At 39.9% G+C, this 26,305-nt stretch overlaps 1 protein-coding gene across 1 annotated transcript in view; it reads left to right on the forward strand.

The window, feature by feature from the left end:
- The first annotated feature begins 2,671 nt into the window (after positions 1–2,671).
- The window catches only part of SMCO2 (single-pass membrane protein with coiled-coil domains 2), a 30,308-nt gene continuing 6,674 nt past the window's right edge, over positions 2,672–26,305 (forward strand). Inside the window, exons 1-6 of the mRNA XM_030322424.1 lie at positions 2,672–2,799; positions 4,955–5,072; positions 15,500–15,636; positions 16,830–16,979; positions 20,421–20,511; positions 24,640–24,696. Coding sequence (XP_030178284.1) covers positions 2,672–2,799; positions 4,955–5,072; positions 15,500–15,636; positions 16,830–16,979; positions 20,421–20,511; positions 24,640–24,696 — 681 coding nt within the window. The remainder of the gene's footprint in view (positions 2,800–4,954; positions 5,073–15,499; positions 15,637–16,829; positions 16,980–20,420; positions 20,512–24,639; positions 24,697–26,305) is intronic.

The following is a 26,305-nucleotide window of genomic DNA, read 5'->3' on the forward strand; positions in this document are numbered from 1 at the left end:
TATAAGCCATCGTTAGGATTCTGTTATTTGAAATAAGAGAAAATGTATGGATGCAGAATTGGTGTAGGTACTTGAATTGAGAGAAACAGGTTTTCTTTTGAATCACCCAATGGAAACTATTAGGATGTCAAAGAATTGTCAAAGTCAGGAAATATTATTTGCACAGTATTCCAGTTCTTGGACAGGAAAGAGACATGAAACCAGGCAGATTTCATGGCCATTCATCTTTCAAAGCTAGGAACTGCCTTAGTAATGCTCAGCACCTTCAGGAAACAGATGAAACTGTCCAGATAGGATCTGTGATGAAATTGGGCAGGTCACAGCGTCCCTCCTGAAAGAGATCAAAGTTTCAGTCTTTTTTGTCACACTCAAAGCTAAGAAGGATGGAGCTACCTCACATCAAAGGTTCTAGTCTTTCCCTTTGCTTCTCCTTCACAAGGGTCCCCTCTGTACCACATCCACTGTGGATCCCCCCCACTGGTCAAGGACAAAGCTCAGTTTTGCCACAGAGTGATGGACCAGGGTGTTGGCTGCCCAGATGGTTCCAAAATATCTGTGGTTCCCAGAGCCTCTTTCCTCCTACCATTCCTTTTTCTTTTCTCTTTAATTTTTTTTATTATATTTATTTATTTTTGAGAGACAATGAGACAGAGTACAAGCGGGGTGGGGTGGGGGGAGCAGAGAGAGGAGACACAGAATCGGAAGCAGTCTCCAGGCTTTGAGCAAGCGTTCAGCACAGAGCCCGACATGGGGCTCGAACCGACAAACCATGAGATCGTGACCTGAGCCGAAGTCAGACACTTAACTGACTGAGCCACCCAGGCACCCTTCTTTAATATTTATTCATTTTTGAGAGAGAGAGAGAGAGAGAGAGAGAGAGAGAGGGAGAGGGAGCTTGTGGGGGAGGGGCAGAGGGCAAGGGAGAGAGAATCCAACGCAGTCTCCACACTGTCAGCACAGAGCCCAACAGGTGCTTGATCTCAAGAACAGCAAGATCATGACCTGAGCTGAAACCAAGGGTCGGATGCCCAACCAACCAAGCCACCCAGGCACCCCTCCTCCTACCATTCTTTTTTTTTTTTTTTTAAATTTTTTTTTTCAACGTTTATTTTATTTTTGGGACAGAGAGAGACAGAGCATGAACGGGGGAGGGGCGGAGAGAGAGGGAGACACAGAATCGGAAACAGGCTCCAGGCTCCGAGCCATCAGCCCAGAGCCTGACGCGGGGCTCGAACTCACGGACCGCGAGATCGTGACCGGGCTGAAGTCGGACGCTTAACCAACTGCGCCACCCAGGCACCCCCTACCATTCTTAATCCCAGCCATAGTTCACCCTTCTAGGAAAATCCCTGCTATCCTTTGCCTTCCATTAGCCTATATTCCCCCTCGGTCCCTCAGGGTTTCTGTCTCTCAGGGTTCTGGGGGGCCAGGATACCCTCCAGAGAAGAAGGTATATCCTTTTGGTGATGGGTATAATCCCTGTGATTTCTGCCAATAAATGGGAGTTATGTTTCATAGGGATCCTTTCTTATAGCTTTTCACATGAGCTTTCTAGAAGCTTCCTCACATCTCTCTGCCTCCTTTCTATTTCCTCTCCCCTTTCTTTTCCGCACTACCTCACTACTCTAACACTTAACTCCTCCGCCCTCTGCTAACACTTACCTATCTGGCTGGAAGGAAATGCCCCTTCTCATACACAGCTGGTGGTGGTGTACATTGTTTCAACCTTTAGGAAAGCAATTTGGAAATATTTTTCTAAGTCCTTAAAGATGCATATACACCTCGACCCAGTTGCTTTACTTCTAAGGAAGTATTATAAGTAAATAATAGAGATGTGCTGAAAATTACTAAGCAAGGATATTCATTACTATATTATTGATATTAAAAAATTACGGGGCGCCTGGGTGGCGCAGTCGGTTAAGCGTCCGACTTCAGCCAGGTCACGATCTCGCGGTCCGGGAGTTCGAGCCCCGCGTCAGGCTCTGGGCTGATGGCTCAGAGCCTGGAGCCTGTTTCCGATTCTGTGTCTCCCTCTCTCTCTGCCCCTCCCCCGTTCATGCTCTGTCTCTCTCTGTCCCAAAAATAAATAAACGTTGAAAAAAAATTAAAAAAAAAAAAATTAGAAATGACCTAGTTGTCAACAACAGAAAAAGAATAAAACAAATACCAAATTTAGAAATAAAAATAAATACAACAAAATATTAGGAGTGGTTTTGTCTGGATATCTTGGGTATCTCTGGTCATCTCCAGAGTACCAGTGATTTCTATTTCCTTCTTTCTCCTTTTCCATTTTTTGTGCGTATACATGATCAGAAAGAGATTATAAAATCCAAGGGTCCCATTTCCCTAGCCTGGCTCTTATACATTGCTCTATAATATTCCCATTCAAGGATTTAAAATACACGTTTGTAGGCTCAGACAACCCTCATGTTAACCAGAGAAGTCCTAAGAACAGCCACACACACAGACTTTCCTGTATATATCTGAACAGAGAAACCTAAGAGCTTACTTTGGGGTCCCTTATAACTGATGGCCAGTTTTGGAAGGAGAGGGGTTAAGACCAAACTTCCTGAAATAGGCCTGTTTTCAGTGTATCAGTGCAGGGAATGTAGTTGCCATCCTGCTATGAAAGCCCTCTTGTTGCCATCATTGTCCCTGCAGTGCTGAAGAAATGGCTCTTATGAAGCTAAGTGACAGGATGTCTCTGCAGATGAAGACAGTTGGAAAGGAACAACAGTTTACTGAGAAAAACAATGGCTTTCTCCAAAATACGGATGTGGCTGAAGGTGCAATGCAGAAGTAAGTGAGGGCTGAGCTCTCAGGAACAGTCTCTGTCTGGAGACTTTGTTGGGACAGTAGGATGCAAACAATGAGATTTGTAAGTTCAGGGGTGGGGTTGACATTCTTCTCTACAATTCTTTTAATTTTGACCTCATGAATATTTATTGGAAGACACTAAAGGGGCCTATGGTCATAAACCAGGTGGACATCAGTTGAATACAAATGGTTAAGGCTCTAATCTCAATTTACAAAAATACTTTGTTTTGTGCTTTTATTATCTTCGTGTGGAAAATATATAAACCATTTACAATACTTTCTAGAGTAGAAAAAGCACAAAATATTCAGACAAATAAACATACACATTGGTTAATACATGATAAAAATGTGTTCTAATATAAACCAACAGTTAACAACCTTTTTGAATAGGAAGAAATGTGTTAAAGTAAAAGACTTCCCAGAATCCTCATGTGTCAAAAAACCTATTATGACATCAACAATGTTTTTAAATGCATTTACAATTTATTAATACCAGTAGTATATACCTTTGGAAACTTTAAGCAGTATTTATGGAAGCAATATTTGTTCAGTCTATAGAAATGTTTAGATTCCCTGTATAGATTCCAGAACCCCTTTCTATACAGGGTAGGTGTAAAGTGTACCCCACCTCAGGGTTCAAAACCCACAGACTGGAAACTCCTGCCATAGACCTCCATCACAATGTATTGCGATTCACTCAGATGTATATGTGAGTGTGTGTGTACATATCCACACACGTACGCTCCAGACAATAACAGTAATCCAATAGGAAATGGGCAAAGGATTTCAATACATTACCATAGAACGGGAAATACAAATGGGTTTTATATATATAGGCAAAAATGCTCAACCTCGCTAATAAAAAAAAGATTAAAACTAAAAAGAGATACCAGTTTAAGCATATGGGATTGACAAAGATGAAAAAACTTTAATAATACATGATTGTAGAAAAGGAGTGGAAAACAGGCACTCTCATCATTTTTGTTGGAAGTGTAAATGGATTCAACCTCTTTAAGGCATAACTTAAAATCTATGATAAAATCTTTGATAAAATCTGTCACAATTTAAAATATATGTATCTACTGACCCAGCAATTCTATTTTTAGGGTTATCCAATAGATATATTTGTATACATACATACACATCGACCCATAGATGTATAGGGATATTCACTGCAACACTGTTTGTAGTTAACAATTAACTGGAAATAATCTACATATGCATTAATGAAGAACTGATTAGCAAATTGGTATATGGCCCCACAATGAAGTACCACATAACCATTTGAAAATGAGGCAGCTCCCGGAGAGCCTGGGTGGCTCAGTCGGTTAAGTGGCCAACTTTGGCTCAGGGCATGATCTCACGGTTCGTGGGTACAAGCCCCGTGTTGGGCTCTGCACTGACAGCTCAGAGCCTAGAGCCTGCCTCGGACTCTGTGTCTCCCTCTCTCCGCCCCTTCCCCGCTTGCACTCTGTCTCTCTGTCTCTCTCAAAAATTAATAAACATTTAAAAAATTAAAAATAAAATAAAAATAAAATGAGACAGCTCTATATGTACTAATATGAAATGGACTCCAAGAGGTTGTTAAAAAAGAAATATAAGGTGCAGAATAATGTGTATAATATCCTGTCATGTATATTTAAAAAGGCTTATATATCTACATAAACATAGCTTGTTTACGCATGGAATCTCTGTGGAAGGAGAAAAAAGGAACTAGTAAATGTGGGGCAGACATTAGGCAGCTAGAGATCAACATGGTAACACAGACTTACTCCATTCTGCGTGGTCTTTTGAACCACACGACACTTTTCAACTCTACTGTTTTAAAAAGAGTATTTATTATTTGTTTATTTTACACACACATCTGCACGCATGCAGGCACACAGCTGTAACGGCTTTGGAATTTGCAATCTCACTGTTCAATCACTTATTGATTCAGTCAGCAAATACTTATCCCGCCTCTCTATTCCTGTTTTGTGCAGTATACCATGGTAGACATTATTCACACAGGGTGAAATCAGTACTCCTTGGAGCCGGGAAAGGTTCCTGTGTTCTCCCTCTAGAGATGTTTAGGTCGAACCTAAACTATAGACCTAAGGCATAATAACAGCATCTGTTTTGATTGTGTGGCTTGCAGTTTGCAGAGGGAATTTACCAAAATGGACCGCATATTGGACAGATCAGATGATGAGAACAACATTTTCTCTGAAAAGCCTCAAAGTGACTTCCATCATGTGACAGAGACTACAAAATGGGTAAGGGAAGATGTAAGCATCACAGTGGGTGAAGAGAGGAACTTCGTATCTCAAATCTCAAGGTGGCAAGGAAAGATCTGAGGGTTTCCCCCATAGTAGGTGCGGGGTGTTCAGAGCTTGAGACCAGGAGGGAGGGAGCGTCTCCTCTGAGGGCTGCTGTTACCACGTGAGGGATTTGCTAACCTTTCCACACAAAAGCACAAAAACATTTGTGCATTCTATGTTACTTTTGTCCTTGGGATTTGTGAAATAACTGTGACATTTTTCACCCTAGAGTAAATTGCCATGTGTAAAATCACCCTCTGCTCACAGACTGTCTTCCAACAGGAAGCACCAGAGAGATCTATTTACTCTTAATTCAGTCTGAACATCTCCCAGTCTTTGAAATTCAGTCACTCAGCTGACATGGAATGGAGGAAATTCCAACAAACGCCAGAGATTGTCCCGGGAAGGGTTTATGTTTTCACTACCATCTAGATCAAAGCGGAGGCATGGCTGAGACAGACCCAGTTTATTATCGATGAGCAAATCTCTCCATAGATCCCCCAGGCCATTGGCCTTTGGTTTCAACCAGCCAGAAAAACATAAAAGAAGGCTAGAGTGAGAATGTCCACACCCAGGCTTATGCAGCCCCCACAGGAAGCTCAGGATTCATCTCTTTGTCTACTTCTCCTTTGAATATATTTTGGATTCAGGACTGGCTAATTCTGTAAATCCATAGAAGGAAAAGTCCCAAAAGAATATTGTAAGCTGGACTTTACCTTTGAGGACTCTTCAGTAAGTAAACATAGAAACAAAGAAGTAGAAGGGGATACAAGGCATGAGGGGATGGAGTTAGAAGTTGGAGAATAGATATAATGAGACAGACAAGAAGTGAAAGGCAAGACAGACAGCCAGACAGCCAGACACCTTTTGTGGAAAAAAAAGAATAATAGGTACTGAATTAGAAGGGGAGACTTATGATGGGGTTTTTTAGCAAGGCTGAGGATGAGAAAAGGAAATCGGGAAATTGAGGTGTGAGGCTCTATGATCTTAGGGAACATGAATTGAAGGTATTACTCTATAAAAAGTATCATCTGATTTTTTTTTGGAGGGGCCTTGTCCCTGGACTCCAAGGGCTGTTACCATTGACCCACCGAATCCTGTCAGTCAGTGAACATCCCTTGTTGACTCAGTATAGAATAAGTGTAATTAGAGAATAAAATTATTCACTCTGTAAGAGTTTACCAAACAGTCCACATTCTCAGGGTATAAGGCAAAAAGACTATTTCTTACAAACTTCAAGTCAGAGTATCTGTTTCACAAAGGCTTTAAAATTTTTTTGGCTATATTTCTTTATGTCAATTTATTTATAGGGAAAATTCTACAATCATATAAAAATAAATCACATGCAGTTACACAATTAATGTAAGTTAATAAATTAAGATCTTTGCCAATAAAAGGACAGATATATGACTTCTTTAGGAAGAAGCAGTTTTGTCTTATTCCCTGAAAGCAAACCAGAAGGTCTTTAATTTGCATAACTTCACATTTTTTTATGAGACCATGAGATTTAAAGGTTCAGAAAAAGGACAGAGTTAACAGAAGTTTTTATTTTTATTTTTATTTTTTTTTTAAATTTTTTTTTCAACGTTTATTCATTTTTGGGACAGAGAGAGACAGAGCATGAACGGGGGAGGGGCAGGGAGAGAGGGAGACACAGAATCGGAAACAGGCTCCAGGCTCCGAGCCATCAGCCCAGAGCCCGACGCGGGGCTCGAACTCACGGACCGCGAGATCGTGACCTGGATGAAGTCGGACGCTTAACCAACTGCGCCACCCAGGCGCCCCTAACAGAAGTTTTTAAAAAAATCAGTTGGCTTAATTAACAAAATAGACTTTAACCAGACTGCCAAAATTGCCGTATCTAACCATCAAAACCCCCAAAATATTTAGAAACGAATATTTTGTCTGGTTTCACATTTTCCAATCTCTGGCACTGCTATGTATAATGTTGATTTCGGATGCCAGGTGAGTGAGCACACTTTCCTGTTTTCTGCTTTCGTCTGCATCTCTCACAGGCAGAATGCATTTGCCTACTACTGAAGTCTATTTATTTATTTTCTGTAAACTGGAAGTTTGTGCCTCTCCACCCCTTTACCTACTTTGCTCCTCCCCTCTGGCAACCACCAACTTTTTCTCTGTATTTATAAATCCGTTTCTGTTTGTTTTGTTTATTTAAATGTTTTGTTTTTTAGACTCCACACATAAGTGAAATCATATGGTATTTGTCTTTGTCTGACTTACCTCACCTAACATAATGCCCTCTAGGTCCATCCACATTGTCACAAATGGTAAAATCTCGTTCTTTTCTTTGGTGGAATAATATTCCCTTGTGTGTGTGTATGTGTGTATGTATACATACATATAATAAATATGTAAATAAACAAACAAATAAATAAATCAGTTTCTTTATTTGTATTTCTGTTGCTTCATTATTAGTGTATAAGAATGCAACTGATTTCTGTACATTGATTTTGTATCCTGCAACTTTGCTGAATTCATGTACCAGTTCTAGCAGACTTTTGGAGGAGTCTATCAGATTTTCCATGTATAATATCATGTCATCTGCAAAAAGTGAAAGCTTGACTTCATCTTTGCCAATTTTGATGCCTTTGATTTCCTTTTGTTGTCTGGTTGCTGATGTTAGCACTTCCAACACTATGTTGAACAACAGCGGTGAGAGTGGGCATCCCTGTCGTGTTCCTGATCTCAGGGAAAAAGCTCTCAGTTTTTCCCCATTGAGGATGATGTTAGCTGTGGGCTTTTCAGAAATGGCTTTTATGATGTTTAGGTATGTTCCTTCTATCCTGACTTTCTCGAGTGTTTTCATTAAGAAAGGATGCCGAATTTTGTCAAATGCTTTTTCTGCATCGATTGACAGGATCATATGGTTCTTATCTTTTCTTTTATTAATGTGATGTATCACGTTGATTGATTTGCGAATGTTGAACCAGCCCTGCAGCCCAGGAATGAATCCCATTTGATCATGGTGTATAATTCTTTTTATATGCTGTTGAATTCGATTTGCTAGTATCTTATTGAGAATTTTTGCACCTATATTCATCAGGGATATTGGCCTGTAGTTCTCTTTTTTTGCTGGGTCTCTGTCTGGTTTAGGAATCAAAGTAATGCTAGCTTCATAGAATGAGTCTGGAAGTTTTCCTTACCTTTCTATTTTTTGGAACAGCTTGAGAAGGATAGGTATTATCTCTGCTTTAAATGTCTGGTAGAATTCCCCATGGAAGCCATCTGGTCCTGGACTCTTATTTGTTGGGAGATTTTTGATAACTGATTCAATTTCTTTGCTGGTTATGGGTCTGTTCAAGTTTTCTATTTATTCCCGTTTGAGTTTTGGAAGTGTGTGGGTGCTTAGGAATTTGTCCATTTCTTCCCGGTTGTCCAGTTTGTTGGCATATAATTTTTCATAGTATTCCCTGATAATTGCTTGTATTTCTGAGGGATTGGTTGTAATAATTCCATTTTAATTCATGATGTTATCAGTTTGGGTCATCTTCCTTTTCTTTTTGAGAAGCCTGGCTAGAGGTTTATCAATTTTGTTTATTTTTTCAAAAAACCAACTCTTGGTTTCATTGATCTGCTCTATAGTTTTTTAGTTTCTATATTGTTTATTTCTGCTCTGATCTTTATTATTTCTCTTCTTCTGGTGGGTTTGGGCTGTCTTTGCTGTTCTGCTTCTATTTCCTTTAGGTGTGCTGTTAGATTTTGTATTTGGGATTTTTCTTGTTTCTTGAGATAGGCCTGGATTGCAATGTATTTTCCTCTCAGGACTGCCTTCGCTGTATCCCAAAGCGTTTGGATTGTTGTATTTTCATTTTCATTTGTTTCCATATGTTTTTTAATTTCTTCTCTAATTACCTGGTTGACCCATTCATTCTTTAGTAGGGTGTTCTTTAACCTCCATGCTTTTGGAGGTTTTCCAGACTTTTTCCTGTGGTTGATTTCAAGCTTCATAGCATTGTGGTCTGAAAGTATGCATGGTATGATCTCAATTCTTGTATACTTATGAAGGGCTGTTTTGTGACACAGTATGTGATCTATCTTGGAGAATGTTCCATGTGCACTCGAGAAGAAAGTATATTCTGTTGCTTTGGGATGCAGAGTTCTAAATATATCTGTCAAGTCCATCTGATCCAGTGTATCATTCAGGGCTCTTGTTTCTTTATTGATCCTGTGTTTAGATGATCTATCCATTACTGTAAGTGGACTGTTAAAGTCCCCTGCAATTACCACATTCTTATCAATAAGGTTGCTTATGTTTGTGAGTAATTGTTTTATATATTTGGGGGCTCCTGTATTCGGCACATAGACATTTATAATTGTTAGCTCTTCCTCATGGATAGACCCTGTAATTATTATATAATACTCTTCTTCACCTCTTGTTACAGCCTTTAATTTAAAGTCTAGTTTGTCTGATATAAGTATGGCTACTCCAGCTTTCTTTCGACTTCCAGTAGCATGATAGATAGTTCTCCATCCCCTCACTCTCAATCTGAAGGTGTCCTCAGGTCTAAAATGAGTCTCTTATAGACGGTAAATAGATGGGTCTTGTTTTTTTATCCATTCTGATACCCTATGTCTTTTGGTTGGAGCATTTAGTCCATTTACATTCAGTGTTATTATAGAAAGATATGGGTTTAGAGTCATTGTGTTGTCTGTAGGTTTCATGCTTGCAGTGATGTCTCTGGTACTTTGTGGTCCTTGCAACATTTCATTCACAGACTCCCCCTTAGGATCTCTTGTAGGGCTGGTTTAGTGGTGATGAATTCCTTCAGTTTTTGTTTGTTTGGGAAGACCTTTATTTCTCCTTCTATTCTAAATGACAGACTGGCTGAATAAAGGATTCTGGGCTGCTCATATTTTTCCTGCTCATCACATTGAAGATTTCCTGCCATTCCTTTCTGGCCTGCCAAGTTTCAATAGATAGATCTGCCACTAGTCTTATCGTCTCCCTTTATATGTTAGAGTGTGTTTATCCCTAGCTGCTTTCAGAATTTTCTCTTTATCCTTGTATTTTGCCAGTTTCACTATGTTATGTTGTGCAAAAGATCGATTCAAGTTACGTCTGAAGGGAGTTCTCTGTGCCTCTTGGATTTCAATGCCTTTTTCCTTCCCCAGATCAGGGAAGTTCTCAGCTATGATTTGTTTAAGTACACCTTCATCCCCTTTCTCTCTCTCTTCCTCTTCTGGAATTCCTATGATATGCATATTGTTGCGTTTCATTGCAACACTTAGTTCTCTAATTCTCCCCTCATACTCCTGGATTTTTTCATCTCTCTTTTTCTCAGCTTCCTCTTTTTCCATAATTTTATCTTCTAATTCACCTATTCTCTCCTCTGCCTCTTCAATCCGAGCTGTGGTTGCCTCCATTTTATTTTGCACCTCATTTATAGCATTTTTTTAGCTCCTCATGACTATTTCTTAGTCCCTTGATCTCTGTAGCAATAGATTCTCTGCTGTCCTCTATGCTTTTTTCAAGCCCAGTGATTAATTTTATGACTATTATTTTAAATTCTTGTTTCGTTATATTGCTTAAATCGTTTTTGATCAATTCGTTAGCTGTCGCTACTTCCTGGAATTTCTTTTGCAGAGAATTCTTCCGTTTCACCATCTTGGGTAGTCCTGTGGTGGCTCCAAACTGCAGGGCACTTCCCCTGTGGGGTCCGGAGTAACTTGTGTTGGTGGGAGGGGTTGCAGTCAAACCAGATATTGTCCCCAGCCCACCACTGGGGCCACAGTCAGACTGGTGTGTACCTTATCTTCCCCTCTCTCAGGGGCAGGACTCACTGTGGAGTGGTGTGGTCCCTGTCTGGGCTACTTGCACACTGCCAGGCTTGTGGTGCAGCCTGGATGGGATCTGGTGTATTAGCCGGGGTGGATCTGCAAGGTGCACAGGGGTGAGAGGGGCAGGCTCAGCTCGCTTTGCCGATGGTGGTCCCCTGCAGGAGGGCCCTGTAGCACTGGGAGGGAGGCAGGCCCATTGGAGGGATGGATCCACAGAAGTACAGCGTTGGGTGTTTGTCCGGAGCAAGCAAGTTCGGTGATGGGAATTGGTTCCCTTTGGGTTTTCGGCTGGGGGGTGGGAGAGGGAGATGGCATTGGCCAGCGCCTTTGTTCCCCCTTCAAGCTGAGCTCTGTCTTCCGGGGCTTAACACTCTCCCTCCCAGTGTCCTCTCGCCCTCCTGCCCTCCAAGCAGAGCTGTTGATCTATAACATTCCAGATGTTACATCCCGCTGGCTGTCAGAACTCACTCCGTCCGGCCCCTCTGCTTTTGCAAGTCAGACTCAGCGCTCTGCCTTGCCGGGAGGGCTGCCCCTCCACCGCCCCGGCTCCCTCCCTCCAGTCCGTGTAGTGTGCACCACCTCTCCGCCCTTCCTACCCTCTTCCGTGGGCCTCTTGTCTACGCTTGGCTCCGGAGAGTCTGTTCTGCCAGCCTTCTGGCGGTTTTCTGGGTTACGTAGGCAGATGTGGGTGTAATCTAAGTGATCAGCAGGACACAGTGAGCCCAGCGTCCTCCTACACTGCCATCTTCTCTGGTCTGTACCACATCTTTTTTATCCATTCATCTGTTGATAGACGCTTAAGTTTCTTCCATATCTTGGCCATTGTAAATAATGCTGCAGTGAACACAGGAAGTCTATTTATTTTAAAACCACGTACTGAACATCCACTGTGTTCTAGGCACTGTAAAGTGTTGACTATCTCTATCTATCTAAAATCCTTTCCCCTCAGTGAGCTCACACACTAGTCGGGACTCAGACAAGAAAATGGCTCTGCATGATAAACCCACGCCGGAAGTAGCAGATGTGGTACAAAGTACATGGCAGGTGTGTACAGGCAGATGACGAGGAAAATGAAAACTGAGTTTTGAAGGGTGAACTGGATGAAAGAAAAGCATTTCAGAAAGAAGGGACAGCACATGCAAAGACAAAGGGGCTAAAGAGAACTTGTGTTCTGAGAGGAAGGGTGGAAGAAAAGGAGCGATGAGCAAGCAGGCAGGCAGGACACTATGGGGGGAGATAGCGCAGGATGCAGGCTGGAGCCAGGGCGCCAATAGGAGTCAGACAGTGATGAGGACCAAAGCAAGGCACTGGCTGGCAGCCATGGAGATGGAGAGAAAAGGACACAGGTTTAAATTTTTTTTTTTCAACGTTTATTTATTTTTGGGACAGAGAGAGACAGAGCATGAACGGGGGAGGGGCAGAGAGAGAGGGAGACACAGAATGGGAAACAGGCTCCAGGCTCTGAGCCATCAGCCCAGAGCCCGACGCGGGGCTCGAACTCACGGACCGCGAGATCGCGACCTGGCTGAAGTCGGACGCTTAACCGACTGCGCCACCCAGGCGCCCCTAGGACACAGGTTTAAAAGATAGGTTTTATTGGGCTTGGACATCAAGTGGTGTGACATGAGTAATGAAGAGGGAAAAGAATATCTCTCATGAAAACTCAAGAACTTCTTTCAGGGTTCCTGCAGAGGCATCCAGATGAATAGGGAGAACATATGCAAGGATGGGAACCTGGACAAGGTAGAGGGGAAATACAATAAGTTCAATTTTTTGCTTGATGAGTTTGAGGTGCCTATGGAACACCCAAATAGAGGCATATGAGCTTTTCAAAGAGCTGCACATAAATGGAAAGTAATGCCCTCAGGCTTTGTATTTCATGCAAGCACACTTTTAGTTTATTATTAACACACACACACACACACACACACACATCTTTATTTGTTCAATCCTGAAGCTTTTAAAAAATATTTCATTTCTACTTCCTGGCTTTGACTCTTTTGCAGTGTATTAACCATTACAGTAAACCAATTGATGAAAATGAGAAATGTTGTAGATTTTTTTGGACATAGATAGAACCCTGGAGATGATCTGGTCCAATTTTGTTCTTCCAGAACAGGAAACTGAGCTTTAGAGTGGTTAGGTGGTTCCACAGCCACAGGAGTAGAACAAGCCTTAGAACTCAGGTCCTCCATACCCAGTGAAGTGTTGTTCTTCCTCAACATCACAGTGTTGCTGCTGCCTTTGAATAGCGTGGCAAAAGATTAGGTGGGAAGAAATTGAAGTTATGGATGTTTTTATTCGCAAAGAAGTAGCTAAGCAGAGTTATATAGCACTCGGAAAATCTAGCCTGTTTCTTCATCCGTAAGTGTGATAATAATCCTTACCTCGCTGGCAAGGTGCCACTGGGCCATGGAAGTGATAGGGACGAGATATTTCTTAATGTGAATCCAAGGACTAGATATGATGAAAATAGTCATGGCCTTGGAATCAGAAAACCTACTTCAAGTTCTAGTCCACATACTTATTGGCCATATGTATTGGTTTCCCAAGGCTGCTGTAACAAATTACCACAAATTTGGTGACTTAAAACAACACAAAATGTATTCTTTCATAGTTCTAGAGGCCAGAAGTTTGAAAAAAGGGATCAGCAGGGTCATGCTTTCTCTGAACACTCTACAGGAGAATCCTGCCGTGCCTCTTCCAGCTTTTGGAGCCTCCAGGCATTCCTTGGCTTGTGGCAGCTCTGTCTTCTCATGACTTCTTCCTCTCTGTGGGTGTTTTCTGTCTCTCATTAGGACACTTGTCTTTGGATTTAGGGTCTAGGTAATTCAAGATAATCTCATCTTAAGACCCTTAACTTAATTATATCCGTAAAGACTCTTTTCCAAATAAGGTCACAGTCTCGGGGTCTTAGTATTAGGACATGGACATATCTTTTTGGAGAGACCACTTAATCCACTATATCATATAACCTTGGACTAATCACTGATATGAATTCCCTAGGAGATTTCAATACCTGACTTTATCCACTGAAGTCCATCATGAGAATTAAAAGAAAGAATGCACATGAAAGAGGTTTGTAAAGAGTTATGTGAATGTCGGTTATTCCTGTTGACATGGCCAGTAATTTATACAGACATTTCAGTAAGAGACTGATCTGCACTCCAAATTTTTCTCCTTTCAGTTTAAAAATAGTTTTGCTGAAACACAAAAATTTCAGACCAAAATTTCAGACTTCTTTAAAGAACAGAGAAATATTTCACAATGTAGTCACTAAAGAAGAGAAATGTTCAAAGATAAATGATTAATTGTGTGCATGAACAGAAGTGAAATACCAGAAAATGGTTTAAATGTTTTTGTAGAACAAGGCAAAGAATAAAGAAACAAAGAAATAAAATTCATGGGTCAGACTGATAGAGTAGGCTTTTCCCCCCTTATAATTCCTTATTATGAAAAATTTTAAATAAAATGAAAACTTAAAGATATACAAGGATCAATCATATACTCCCACTTAGATTTTGAAATTGTTAGCATTTGTCACATTTGCTTTATCTTTTTTATTTTATTTTATTTTATTTTATTTTAGAGAGAGAAAGAACGCGAGCAGGAGAAAGGGAGGAGGGAGAGAGAGAGAGAGAGAGAGAGAGAGAGAGAGAGAGAAAGGGAGAATCCCAAGCAGGCTCCATTCTCAGTACAGAGCTAAAAGCAGAGGCTCAATCCCACAACCCTGGGATCATGACCTGAGCCAAAATCAAGGGTCAGATGCTCAACTACTGAGCCACCCAGGCACCCCTGTTTTATCTTTATATATGTAAATAGATGGAATTTTTTGATCCTTTTTAAAAGTAGGTCAAAGACAGCATAAGACTTTACCCTTGTTTATTTCAGTCAGCATCTCTAAAAATAAAGACTGTCTTCTGCATAACCAAGATTCCATCATCACATCAGGAAAACAGCAATAATTACATGATATAACCTAATATCCTCAATTCTCTGAACATTGTAATTTTTTCAATTGGCCCTCGAATGCCCGTACTTTTATTTATTTGTTTGTTTATTTGCTTATTTATTTATTTATGTATTTATTCATTCATTCAGTCAGTCAGTCAGTCATCCATTCATTTTTGGTGCCAAAACCCAGAAAATGCCTACACTTTTAAAATCAGCATCTAAACAAGAGCTATGCAATGCATTCAGTTGTTTTATCTCTTTAGACTCTCTTAACATAAAACAGTCCCACCCCCTTTTATTTTTCCCTGATACTGACTTTTTTTGGAAACCAGTATGTTGAGTGGAGTGCTAGAGCCCATGATCAGGTGGAATTCTGTTACCCGTCAGCACTGAAAAGAGTCCTGCATCTGGACCCTAATGTTCTCTGCGTCCCTGCTGCAGCCTTCCTCTGTCAATGGAGCAAGAGGGCATGTCTGCTTATTTTATAGATGCATTAGAAGGCTCCAGCCTCACAGAGGGCTATGTGCTTGTCCCCAGAGAAAGGGGCATGAGTAGGCTAAGAAGGCCATCACCTCTTGTGATAACACCTTTTTTTTTTTCTGCTTTGCTTCTTTCATAATCTTTATCAGAATATGCCGGAGCTGGGTGCTGAGCATCACCAGGACCTGCAGAACGAGCAGGATGAACAAGAAACAAATCAGGTTCAACATGAGGATCCTCAAGTGCCCATATCTTTGCAGTTTTCAGAGGAGAGCATCCCTGAACTGTAAGCCTTGAAACAAGAAAGAGGGATTCTTGATAATACTTTGTGGGTATAATGCTATGTGAGTATGTCAGTCAGAGAAAGACAAATATCATATGGTTTGCTCATATGTAAAATTTAAGAAACAAGCAAGCAAACAAACAAACAAACAAGACAAACAGGGGAGCTTGGGTGGCTCAGTTGGCCGAGCTTCTGACTTAGGCTCAGGTCAGGATCCCCCAGTTCATGAGTTCAAGCCCTGCGTAAGCCTCTCTGCTGTCGGGTGTGCAGCCTGCTTCAGATCCTCTGTCCCCCTCTCTCTCTGCCCCTCCCCAATGGTACTCTCTCTCTCAAAAATAAAATATTTTTTAAAAAGACAAATAAAAATCCAGACTCTTAAGTACAGAGAATAAACTGATGGTTGCCAGAAGAGAAGTGGGCAGGGGGTGAGGGGCAGAGGAGGGTGGGGGAGGGATGGGTAAAATAGACAAAGGAGATTAAAGTGTACATTTACTGTGATGAGCACTGAGGAATATATAAAATCCTTGTTTCGTTATATCGTGCACTTGAAACTAATCTAACACTGTGTGTTAATCATACTTCGATTTAAAAAAGAAAAAAATAGTATTTTGTGGCAAAGAAAATGAAATTTAAAGACTGGAAGATTTAAAATCCATACATGTCTTAAACCTTAAACACTCACGTGCCCCAGGAACTACCTACACATTCCAGTAAGGATGCACAGTAAGGACATTTCTAGAGATGTAGGCAGAGCCATGGGGTTCTCTTTGCAACCTCTTCTTTGGAGCCTGGAATTAATACATATCTTGTCACTCTCAGATAATTCTCTAGATATGAAAAGCATCATAATTATCAATAGAAATGTATTGTTAAGGCCTTGTAGAACCTTTATAGCTCTCTTCTTCCAGCAAGATCAATCACTACCCTAACATTCATTAGGGGAGTGTAATACTTAACATTCATTCCATACAGGGAAATTTAAAAAATACATCATTTTTTTTTTTTTACTAAATGTAAAATGCATTTTGTTTCCTCCAGCCTTATGACGATCTAAATGGCTATCATATAAATGCTTTCTTGAGGCCTAACTGCCTACCTGGCCCATTCTGGTGACAGAAAAAGAATCAGCATTCTAACTTGCCATTCAAGGGAAGAATTTTTCTGCCTTAAAACTGACCATAATAATATTTCTGCAGGAGTCAGGAGAACACGCTCTACCAGCTAAACCACTGGAATATACAGATGGGTTTACAAGTGAGAGAACTTGGAGCTGATCACATAGACTGGATGGAGAAAATGAACAATATTATGCAAAAAATAAACCTAACAGAAAACACAGTGAAGAGGTAATTTAAAATTTTCTTTTTAATGTTTATTTATTTTTGAAAGACAGAACATGAGTAGGGGAGGGGCAGAGAGAGAGGGAGACACAGAATCCAAAGCAGGCTCCAGGCTCTGAGCTGTCAGCACAGAAACAGATGTGGGGCTCGAACCCACGAACATGAGATCATGACCTGAACTGAAGCTGGATGCTTGACCGACTGAACCACCCAGGCGCCCCTCACAGTGAAGAGGTAATCTTAGGGTGTTGGGTTTGGCCAGAAAATAGTGAAAATTTTCATAGCTTCAGAAACTCTGGCTTTAAGGTAGTAAGATCTTTTACAAAGTCTTCAGAATAGGAAGTGCCAAGTCTTATGTTTAGAGGTCAATGCCACAAAAATCTCAAAGCCTGAATCACAGTTATCTGCATCTTTGCTCTCTCTTCTCTCAAAGAAGGAACTTCCTTCATAAGCTCTTTTTTTGGAGCTGTGTTAATAGTCACCAAAGGGAGGTCTTCAAGTCCCCAATAACCAGCTTTAGCCAGTGTTGTCCAAAGGGATCCAACTAGCATAACATGAAAAAAAATATATTAGAAAGTATAGTTGTTAACGTATATCTGAATTTAACTGGAAAGTTTTAAGCTGGAACAGAAGTGATGAGACTAATTGTTATTTATCTAGTCACTGGTATAAAGAGATTGGGCTTTGGAGTCAAAGGTATTCCTTCCATCAGTGTTGTATAGTGTTCAGGGTACAGAGATCATATTTTGTTAGATTGAGGCCTAAGTATTTCATGCTTTTGGTGCCATTATAAGTTACTTGAAATTTTTCAATTTCTAATTATTAATTGTGAAGATATAGAAATACAATTGGTTTTTGTATATTGGTCTTGTTTCTTGTGACCTTGCTAAACTCATTTGTTAACTCCAGTAGTTTTGTAGATTATTTGGGATTTTCCACATAGATAATCATGTCATCCGCAAATAGAGCTTTATATCTTCCTTTCCAATCTGCATACCTTTTACTTCCTTTTGCTACTTTATTGTATTGGCTAGAACTTCCAGTATGATGTTGAATAGGAGGAATGACAGGAGACGCTGGACATACTTACCTTGTTCTCTATCCCACAGAAAAAGCATGAGGTGTGATGTTAGCTGTCTTGACGGTTTTGTTTTGCTTTGTTTTGTTTTTGAGATTGGGAAGGTGTTTTCTATTCTTAGTTTACTGAGATGTTTTTAAAACCAGGAAAGGTACTAAATTTTTCCAATAGCTTTTGCCGCATCTATGAATGATCATGTTATTTTTGTTTGTTTGTTTATAGTCTCCCGATATGGCAAATTATAATGAATGATGTTTGAATGCTGAGCCAGCCTTGAATTGCCAGAATAAACCCCAACTGGTCATAATATATTATTCTTTTTATATGTTGTTGGATTCTGTTTACTAAAATAGAACTTTTGAATGCATATTAATGAGAGATATTGGCCTCGGTTTTTCTTTCTTGTGATGAAAGAAACATCCCAGAAAAAACTGGGATATTTTCTGGATGAATTTGTGTAGAACTGGCACAATTTCTTCCTTACATGTTTGATTGAATTTACCAGTGAAGCCATATTGCCTGGATATTTCATTACAGTAAGATTTTTAACTATAAATTTAATTTATTTAATAATATACAGGACTCCTCCGGCTACTGAGCTCTCCAGTATATATTAGCGGGAGGTTGTATCTTTCAAGGAATTTGCCCATTTCATTTCCCCTCAGCCTTTCCAAATGGTAACATTTTGTCCAACTTTAGTATACCAGCAAAACCAAGAAACTGACCTTGGGACTACAAACAGAGCCTATACAGATTTCACCAGTTATATGTATTCTCATTTGTGTGTGTGAGTGTGTGTATAGTTCTGTGCAATTTTATCATATGGGCAGCCTTCCATAGCCACCACCACATCAAGATTCTCAGCTGTACCATTGCACAAGACTCCTTTATAGCCACAGCGATTCCTTCCCACCCACCGCTAATACCCAGCTATGACAGATCATTTCCACATGTCTATAATTACATTATTTCATCAATGTTACATACATCAAATCATGCATTATAAATTTTTTTCACTCAGCATAATTTTTTTGAGGATCATCCAAGTTGCTGCCTGTATGAATAGTTCCTCTCCTTTTGTTGCTCAGTAGTATTCCATGGTATGGAGAGAGAGAGAAACAGAGACAGATACAGACACAGAGACAGCGACAGAGAGAGAGTTTGGTTAACCATTCACCCATCAGAGGACAAGTGTGTAATTCCTAGTTTTGGGCTATTATGAATAAAGCTACTTTGGACATTCATGTACAACTTCCTGTGTGAAAGTAAGTGTTTATTTTTCTGGGATAATTGCCCAAGAATAAAATTGCTGGGTCATATGGTAAGTCTGTTTTCAGTTTTGACAGGCACCGCCAAGCTATTTTCTGGAATGACTGTCCATTTTACATTCCCGCCACCAATGTACGGGTGACCCAATTTCTCCAGAAGCTCACTAGCATTTGGCATTATCACTATATTACATCTTAGCCATTCTGATAAGTTTGTAGTACTATGTCATTGTAGCCTTGATTTGAATTTCTCTCACGGCTAAAGGTGCTGCGCATCCTTTCATGTGTTTATTTGCCATCTGTGTATCTCCTTAGGGAAATGTCTGCGCATGTGTTTTGTTCATTTCTTCATTGCATAGTTTGCTTCTTTAATGCTGAGTGTTGAGAAGTTTTCATATTTTCTACATGTAAGATCTAGGGTATGTGACAGGCAAATCCACTTACAGAGTCTTTGGCCAAACAAAAGCTTTAAATTTTGATGAGGCCCAGTTTATCAGTGTTCCCTTTTATAGATGTCAAGTGGAAGAAATCTTTGCCTAGTCCTACCTCCCAAGGATTTTTTTGTGTTTGTTTTTTCTAGAGATTAGGTAAGCTTCCATTTTAATCATTTAAATTTTCTGCTCCTGGGGCGCCTGGGTGGTTCAGTCGGTTGAGCGTCCGACTTCAGCTCAGGTCACGATCTCGAGGTCTGTGAGTTCGAGCCCCGCGTCAGGCTCTGGGCTGATGGCTCAGAGCCTGGAGCCTGCTTGCGATTCTGTGTCTCCCTCTCTCTCTGCCCCTCCCCCGTTCATGCTCTATCTCTCTCTGTCTCAAAAATGAATAAACGTTAAAAAAATAAAAATAAATAAATAAATAAATAAATAAAATAAATTTTCTGCTCCTGTATCCAATTAGGCCTTACATTTCTGTACTGCTCTCTTGATTATTTCGTGTTTTTTACTTTCTTGCATTGTATTTGTGACATTCGTTCCAACACAGCCACTACCCAAGAGTCCTCTGAGGTAAGAAGAGGATTTCATTCTTGAAAGATCAAAAAAGATTGTCTCTTGGGTGATTTTTCTTAGCCCATGTGACTTAGTCCATCTCTTGGTCTGTCTGCAGCTTATTAAATGAGGTGGTGTCCCTGGAGGGCCACATTGAAAAGCTGGAGTCACAAAAGGACTTTGACCCTGATAAGGGGGCAAACATTGAGGTAAGTGGGATGCTTGGAAGAGACGATCTGGGAGGCTCTGGGGACTCTGTCACCTCTTCCCACCCCTCCTATTGTTTAACAGGTCGTAAGAAGAATTAAAACCTGTCTTTTGTCACAAGGAGCAATGCTCTCTGGTGGTCAGTTCATGTGGGTACTGCCAGTTTTATCCTCTGAAGACACAAAAAGGCTAGACTTATTTTTTAAGTTATTTTATTTTTTTGAGAGACAGAACACGAGCAGGGAAAGGGCAGAGAGAGAGACAGAAGGACACACAGAATCCAAAGTAGGCTCTAGGCTCTGAGCCGTCAGCACAGAGCTGAACGCAGGGCTTGAACCCACAGACTCGAGATCATGACCTGAGCTGAAGTTGGACGCTCAACTGACTGAGCTACCCAGGTGCCCCCAAAAAGGCTAGACTTTTTAATACTATCTGGAAATTCAGTTAGATAGGCTTATATCTGGATGCCATGTGAAGACATGATGAGTGCCTTAAGGGAAGACTTCTCTTCCTTAATCTTTGCATCCCAGCACCTAACAGTTTAGAGAAGACACCCAGGAATTAAGTATTTGTGAGTAACTGCATCCTTAAAATGAAAGAGATATATTCGTGTTCATCTCTGATGCTTTCATGAAGAGTTCTTGTGTTGGTTTTCATGATCTCCAGCTTTTCTATTGTTTTCCTGCCTTGCATTTCTTAGAGACTCTTTTCTGAGAAAGGTTTAATTTCCCCTTTTTTTTAAAGAGTCATAGAATGTCAGAAAGGTAGTAACCAACTTTGGATAAGAATTAGACCTCAGAGCCCTGGCCGATAGTATTTCTAAACTTCGTGCCTTTGAAAAACATTCTCTAAGAAAGGAAAAAAATCTGTGTCTAGCTACTTCCTTTTATTGAAATCGCCAGCCTCTGCTTTAGCTTAAGCCAAAAAGCTTACATTAAGTGGATTTTGGAGAAAAAAAAGATGAAATATTTCTCTTATTGTAGGAAGGTAATGTTTATTTAGACCCCTCACATATTAAAAGCCATCTATAGATAGCATAGATTAATGCCAGGGGAAAAAACTACTTTCAACCATGATTTAGTCCACTACTTTGAAGTAGCGATCTCATTTTGAGCTAGTTGAAAAGTTAAGGTTTTTTTTTCCACTATCCTTGGGCTTTGGAAATCGCAAACTATGAAAAAAGGGAAGGGGACAAGGGCCAAGAAATATTCTGCTTTGGTAAATTTGCTCCAAAGTCAGCTGTGTTACAGGGATGTGAATTTCAGCAGGAGGTAGGGATAGGGTGGGGTAGATATTAAAAGAATGATGAGAAAGATAGAAGAGAACAAAAATAAATGAAAGGGAGATTTGAAAGCAAACCAACAGAGGCTTGGAATAATTATGAAAAGGGAAGGCATGACAAATAGATAGGGAGATTTTCTATACAGGAGATGCACAGCTTTGTATGCACTTAAAAAAAAAAAAAAAAACAGGCACGACTTAAAAACTATAATCACTCCACTAACCACCAACTGGTATGTGGATAAACTGTGGCACATGTGCTATGATAGACTACTACTCAGCAATAAAAAGGGCTGGATTTCTTAGTCATTCAACAACATGAATGAATCTCAAGTGCATTCTGCTGAGTGAAAGAAGCCAGATCCAGAGGACTACATAGTTCATGATTCCACCTGCATCACATTCTGAAAAAGGCAAAACCATAGGAACAGAAAAGAGACTTGTGGTTGCTGAGGTTGTGTGGGGAAAGGGAGAAGGGAATTGATAAAGGGGCACAAGGAAATCTGAGGTGTGATGGAAATATTCTGTATCTTGTGCTGATGATTATGTCAAAATTCATAGAACTGTAGACTTTTATTTTCATTTTATTTTACATATGTATTTTTCATTTTTTATTTTATTTATTTATTTTGAGAGAGACAGAGAGAGAACGCAAGAGACAGTAAGCATGAGTGGAGGAGGTGCAGAGAGTGAGGGAGGGAGAATCCCAAGCAGGCTCCACACTAATAGTGTGGAGCCTGATGCAGGGCTTGATCTCACAAACCATGAGATCATGACCTGAGTGGAAATCAAGAGTCATATGCTTAACTGACTGAGCGACTCAGGTGCCCCCATGAACTATACACTTTTTTTTTTTTATTTTAAAGTGTATTTATTTATTTTGAGAGAGAGAGAGAGAGAGCACAAGCAGAGTGGGAGCAGAGAGAAAGGGAGAGAGAGAGAAAATCCAAGCAGTCCCCATGCTGTTAACATAGAGTCTCATGTGGGGCTCGAACCCACGAATGGTGAGATCATGACCTAAGCCAAAACTGAGAGTCGGTAGGTCACTTAACTGACCGATTAACCCAGGCATCCCTGTACACTTTTAAAAAGTGAGTTTTGCTGCATGTAAATTACACCCCAATGCACGTGGCTTTTAAAAATGGATGCCAGGGGGTGCCTGGGTGGCTCAGTCGGTTGAGCGTCCGACTTCGGCTCAGGTCATGATCTCACGGTCAGTGAGTTCAAGCCCCGCGTCAGGCTCTGTGCTGACAGCTCAGAGCCTGGAGCCTGTTTCAGATTCTGTGTCTCCCTCTCTCTGACCCTCCCCTGTTCATGCTCTGTCTCTCTCTGTCTCAAAAATAAATAAACGTTAAAAAAATAATTAAAAAAAAAATGGATGCCAGGGGGGTGCCTGAAGGGCTCAGTCATTAAGTGACAGACTTGGGCTTGGGTCATGATCTCACAGTTCATGGGTTTGAGCCCCAACTTGAGCATCAAGTTCTGTGCTGATGGTGTGGAGCCTGCTTGGGATTCTCTCCCTCTCTCTCTGCCTCTTCCCCACTTGCACTTTCTTTCTCTCAAAAATAAATAAATAAACATAAAAAAATAACTGTTTAAAATAAATGAATAAAAATAAAAATAAAAATGGGGGTGCCTGAGTGGCTCAGTCGGTTAAGTGTCCAACTTCGGCTCAGGTCATGATCTTGCAGTTCGTGGGTTCGAGCCCCGCCTCAGGCTCTGTGCTGACAGCTCAGAGCCTGGAGCCCGCTTCAGATTCTGTGTCTCCTTCTGTCTGCCCCTCCGCCTCTTGCACTCTGTCTCTCACATTGTCTCAAAAATGAATAAACATTAAAAAAATTAAAAATAAATAAAAATAAAAATAAAAATGGGCACAAAGTCTGTCCTCAATAAGTCTAAACAGTGATGGGAAAGGCTGTGTAATGAATAAGAAACTTTAAATATAATTACCACAGAAGCAAAATCAGTAGGAATGGCTATAGGTTTACTCTGGTGAAGAGAAAGTGAAGATTGTTAGAAATATAGAAAAAGCAGTCAAGCAAAGTGTGGACAAATTAAAGGAGAAATGCGTTAATAAAGTTAAAATAATATCACACGTATTGGCTCATTTATGTCTCATGAAGAAATGGAATGGCTCAGAAAGGCATGAAGGCAGGAGGGAAAGATTGGTAAAATCACTTAAAACACACTTAAAACTCACACACACACACACACACACACACACACACAGCAGAAACATATTTAAAGACCTTTACAGTGAAGAAAGGACTTTGGGGTAGCCTTTGGGTGTTGCCTGATATTTAACCCCTAAATCCACGAAGTTTTCTGAAATCTCCAGGTCAACATCTAAATTTTCATTCGGAGATTGACTCCTATCTTTTCTCTTTGATACAATTATCTCAGATAAGTACTGTGCAAAAGATATTCATTATATAAATAAACCAGGATACCAAGTAAAACGTGATTGTAATATCACAGCTCCTTTCTAAATAATTAAGTCATACAATTCAGGGGTTGGTGATGAATGAGCTTGGTAAAAAAAAAAAAAAGGGTATAGACTATACATTCTCGAGAAGCTGTTTGAAGGTAAATACTCATTCCATGTATCTAATCAACACAATGCCTAGCCCAAGGGCCACTTACGTAGGATGTGGCCAACTCAATCGTGTTGATTTGACTTAATGTTGATTTTGGAGATCAGAACTCAGAAAAGTACTGAAAAAACAGTTGCTCTAAAGTCTCAAAATTTTTGACCATGAATGAGCTTTCTTCCAAAAATCGTCTTCATTTTGTTTCAGTTCCACACATCATTCATTACAACTTTTGATTTATGCCCTTTTGTTTTAAAGGAGAAGATCATGGAAATTAAGAAGCAATTAGAAGAAATGGATAACAAATGTGTCCAGGTAATGATAAAATGGCATTACAATTAAGGAAGAAAAACAGTTCTTCAAAGACAATCTCAGATTTAGAGAATTTTGGTGAATGGAATCCAAATTTCGATGAAAGATAGACTCAGCATTTTAGACCTAGCATGGAACTGTCTTGTAGCCTTTACTCTCATGTTCAGAAGAGAACAGCATAACTCAAAAACATGACGTGATTTGCCCACATTCCCAGATGAAAAGACCAGTCTTGTTCTTGCTCTCCCATTTAAAAAAAAAAAAAAAAGTATATGTATTTTTTTCTAACAAAAGTAGGGCATGCTTATTTTAATAATTAAAATTTAGAACTATTTCATATAAAAAATGAAAAATAGGGGAGCCTAGGTGGCTCAGTCAGTTAAGTGTCCGACTTCGGCTCAGCTCATGATCTCACAGCTCGTGAGCCCCACATCGGGCTCTGTGCTGACAGCTCAGAGCCTGGAGCCCGTTTCAGACTCTGTATCTCCCTCTTTCTCTCTCTGCCCCTCCTCTGCTCTCTCTCTCTCTCTCCCAAAAGTAAACATTTTTTAAAAATGAAAAATAATCCTACTCTCTCAAAGATAAACACAGTGAACATTTTAGCATATTTATGTTCTTCCAAATTTTTGTATACATGTATCTACATGTTGTTGCAATTGTAATCAGATTATATTATATATAGTTTTGCAACTTGGCTGTTTTTCACTTACCATTTTTCTTCAGCAACTTTCTATGCCACTAGATGTCATTTTTACCTTTTCACTGTCTATATAATGTGCAATTTGATTTTGGGATTTATAAAATTTATTTTATTGGATATTTGGGGCTTTATAATAAATGTTTGCTATTATAAACTTTGCCTCAGAAAATCTGTATCTTTGCTTGCTTGTGCAAGTACTTAAGCAAAATTTCTGGAAATGGCACCTCTAGCACCCATCTTCCTTGAATCCCAGAACACTGTTCTTCCTACTATAGCTCTGCCTTTCAAAATCTCCTGCAAGTCTATTATAGAATGATTAATTAAAAACCCGTTAAAGAGTTATTTACTCCCGACATATGTATGATTGGGATTCATATCTTAGAAGGTTTGCTTTCAGCCTGTCTCTTGAACTTACTGATAGGAACCAACCAAAACCATATGTTGTCTCTAACGACCTGTAGGAGACAGGATGAAAAGAAGAATCAGACATTTTTTGTGGACAGCTCTTTTGCTAAACTGCAAAGTCAAAATATGTAAATTAATATAGTGAGAACATGTACTTGTATATTATAAATTTTAAGATATTTAAAGGAAATTCAATTTTCTTTTTTTTCTCTGAAACATACTACGTTTCTCTAATTAGTGCCTTGGAAGTATTTTAAGGCACAAAGAAAGAATAATGAATAGAGAAAAAGATTTATAATAAGCTGCTATTGTATAAATTTATACTTCTAAAATATTAAAAATAACTATGCTAATCTTTTGGTTATTCCTCCTGCAATTTATCATGATTATACTATGAATTTGCTGTAAGAGGAAGGATTTTATTGAGTAAAAGCAGTTTCAAAGAAGCCGCTTTACGACTAAGTGGTGTCAAAATGAGTGACGTTTTATGGTATAAACCAGAAAAAT

The sequence above is a fragment of the Lynx canadensis genome, chromosome B4 (genome assembly GCF_007474595.2).
Source record: "Lynx canadensis isolate LIC74 chromosome B4, mLynCan4.pri.v2, whole genome shotgun sequence".
Lineage (NCBI taxonomy): Eukaryota > Metazoa > Chordata > Mammalia > Carnivora > Felidae > Lynx > Lynx canadensis.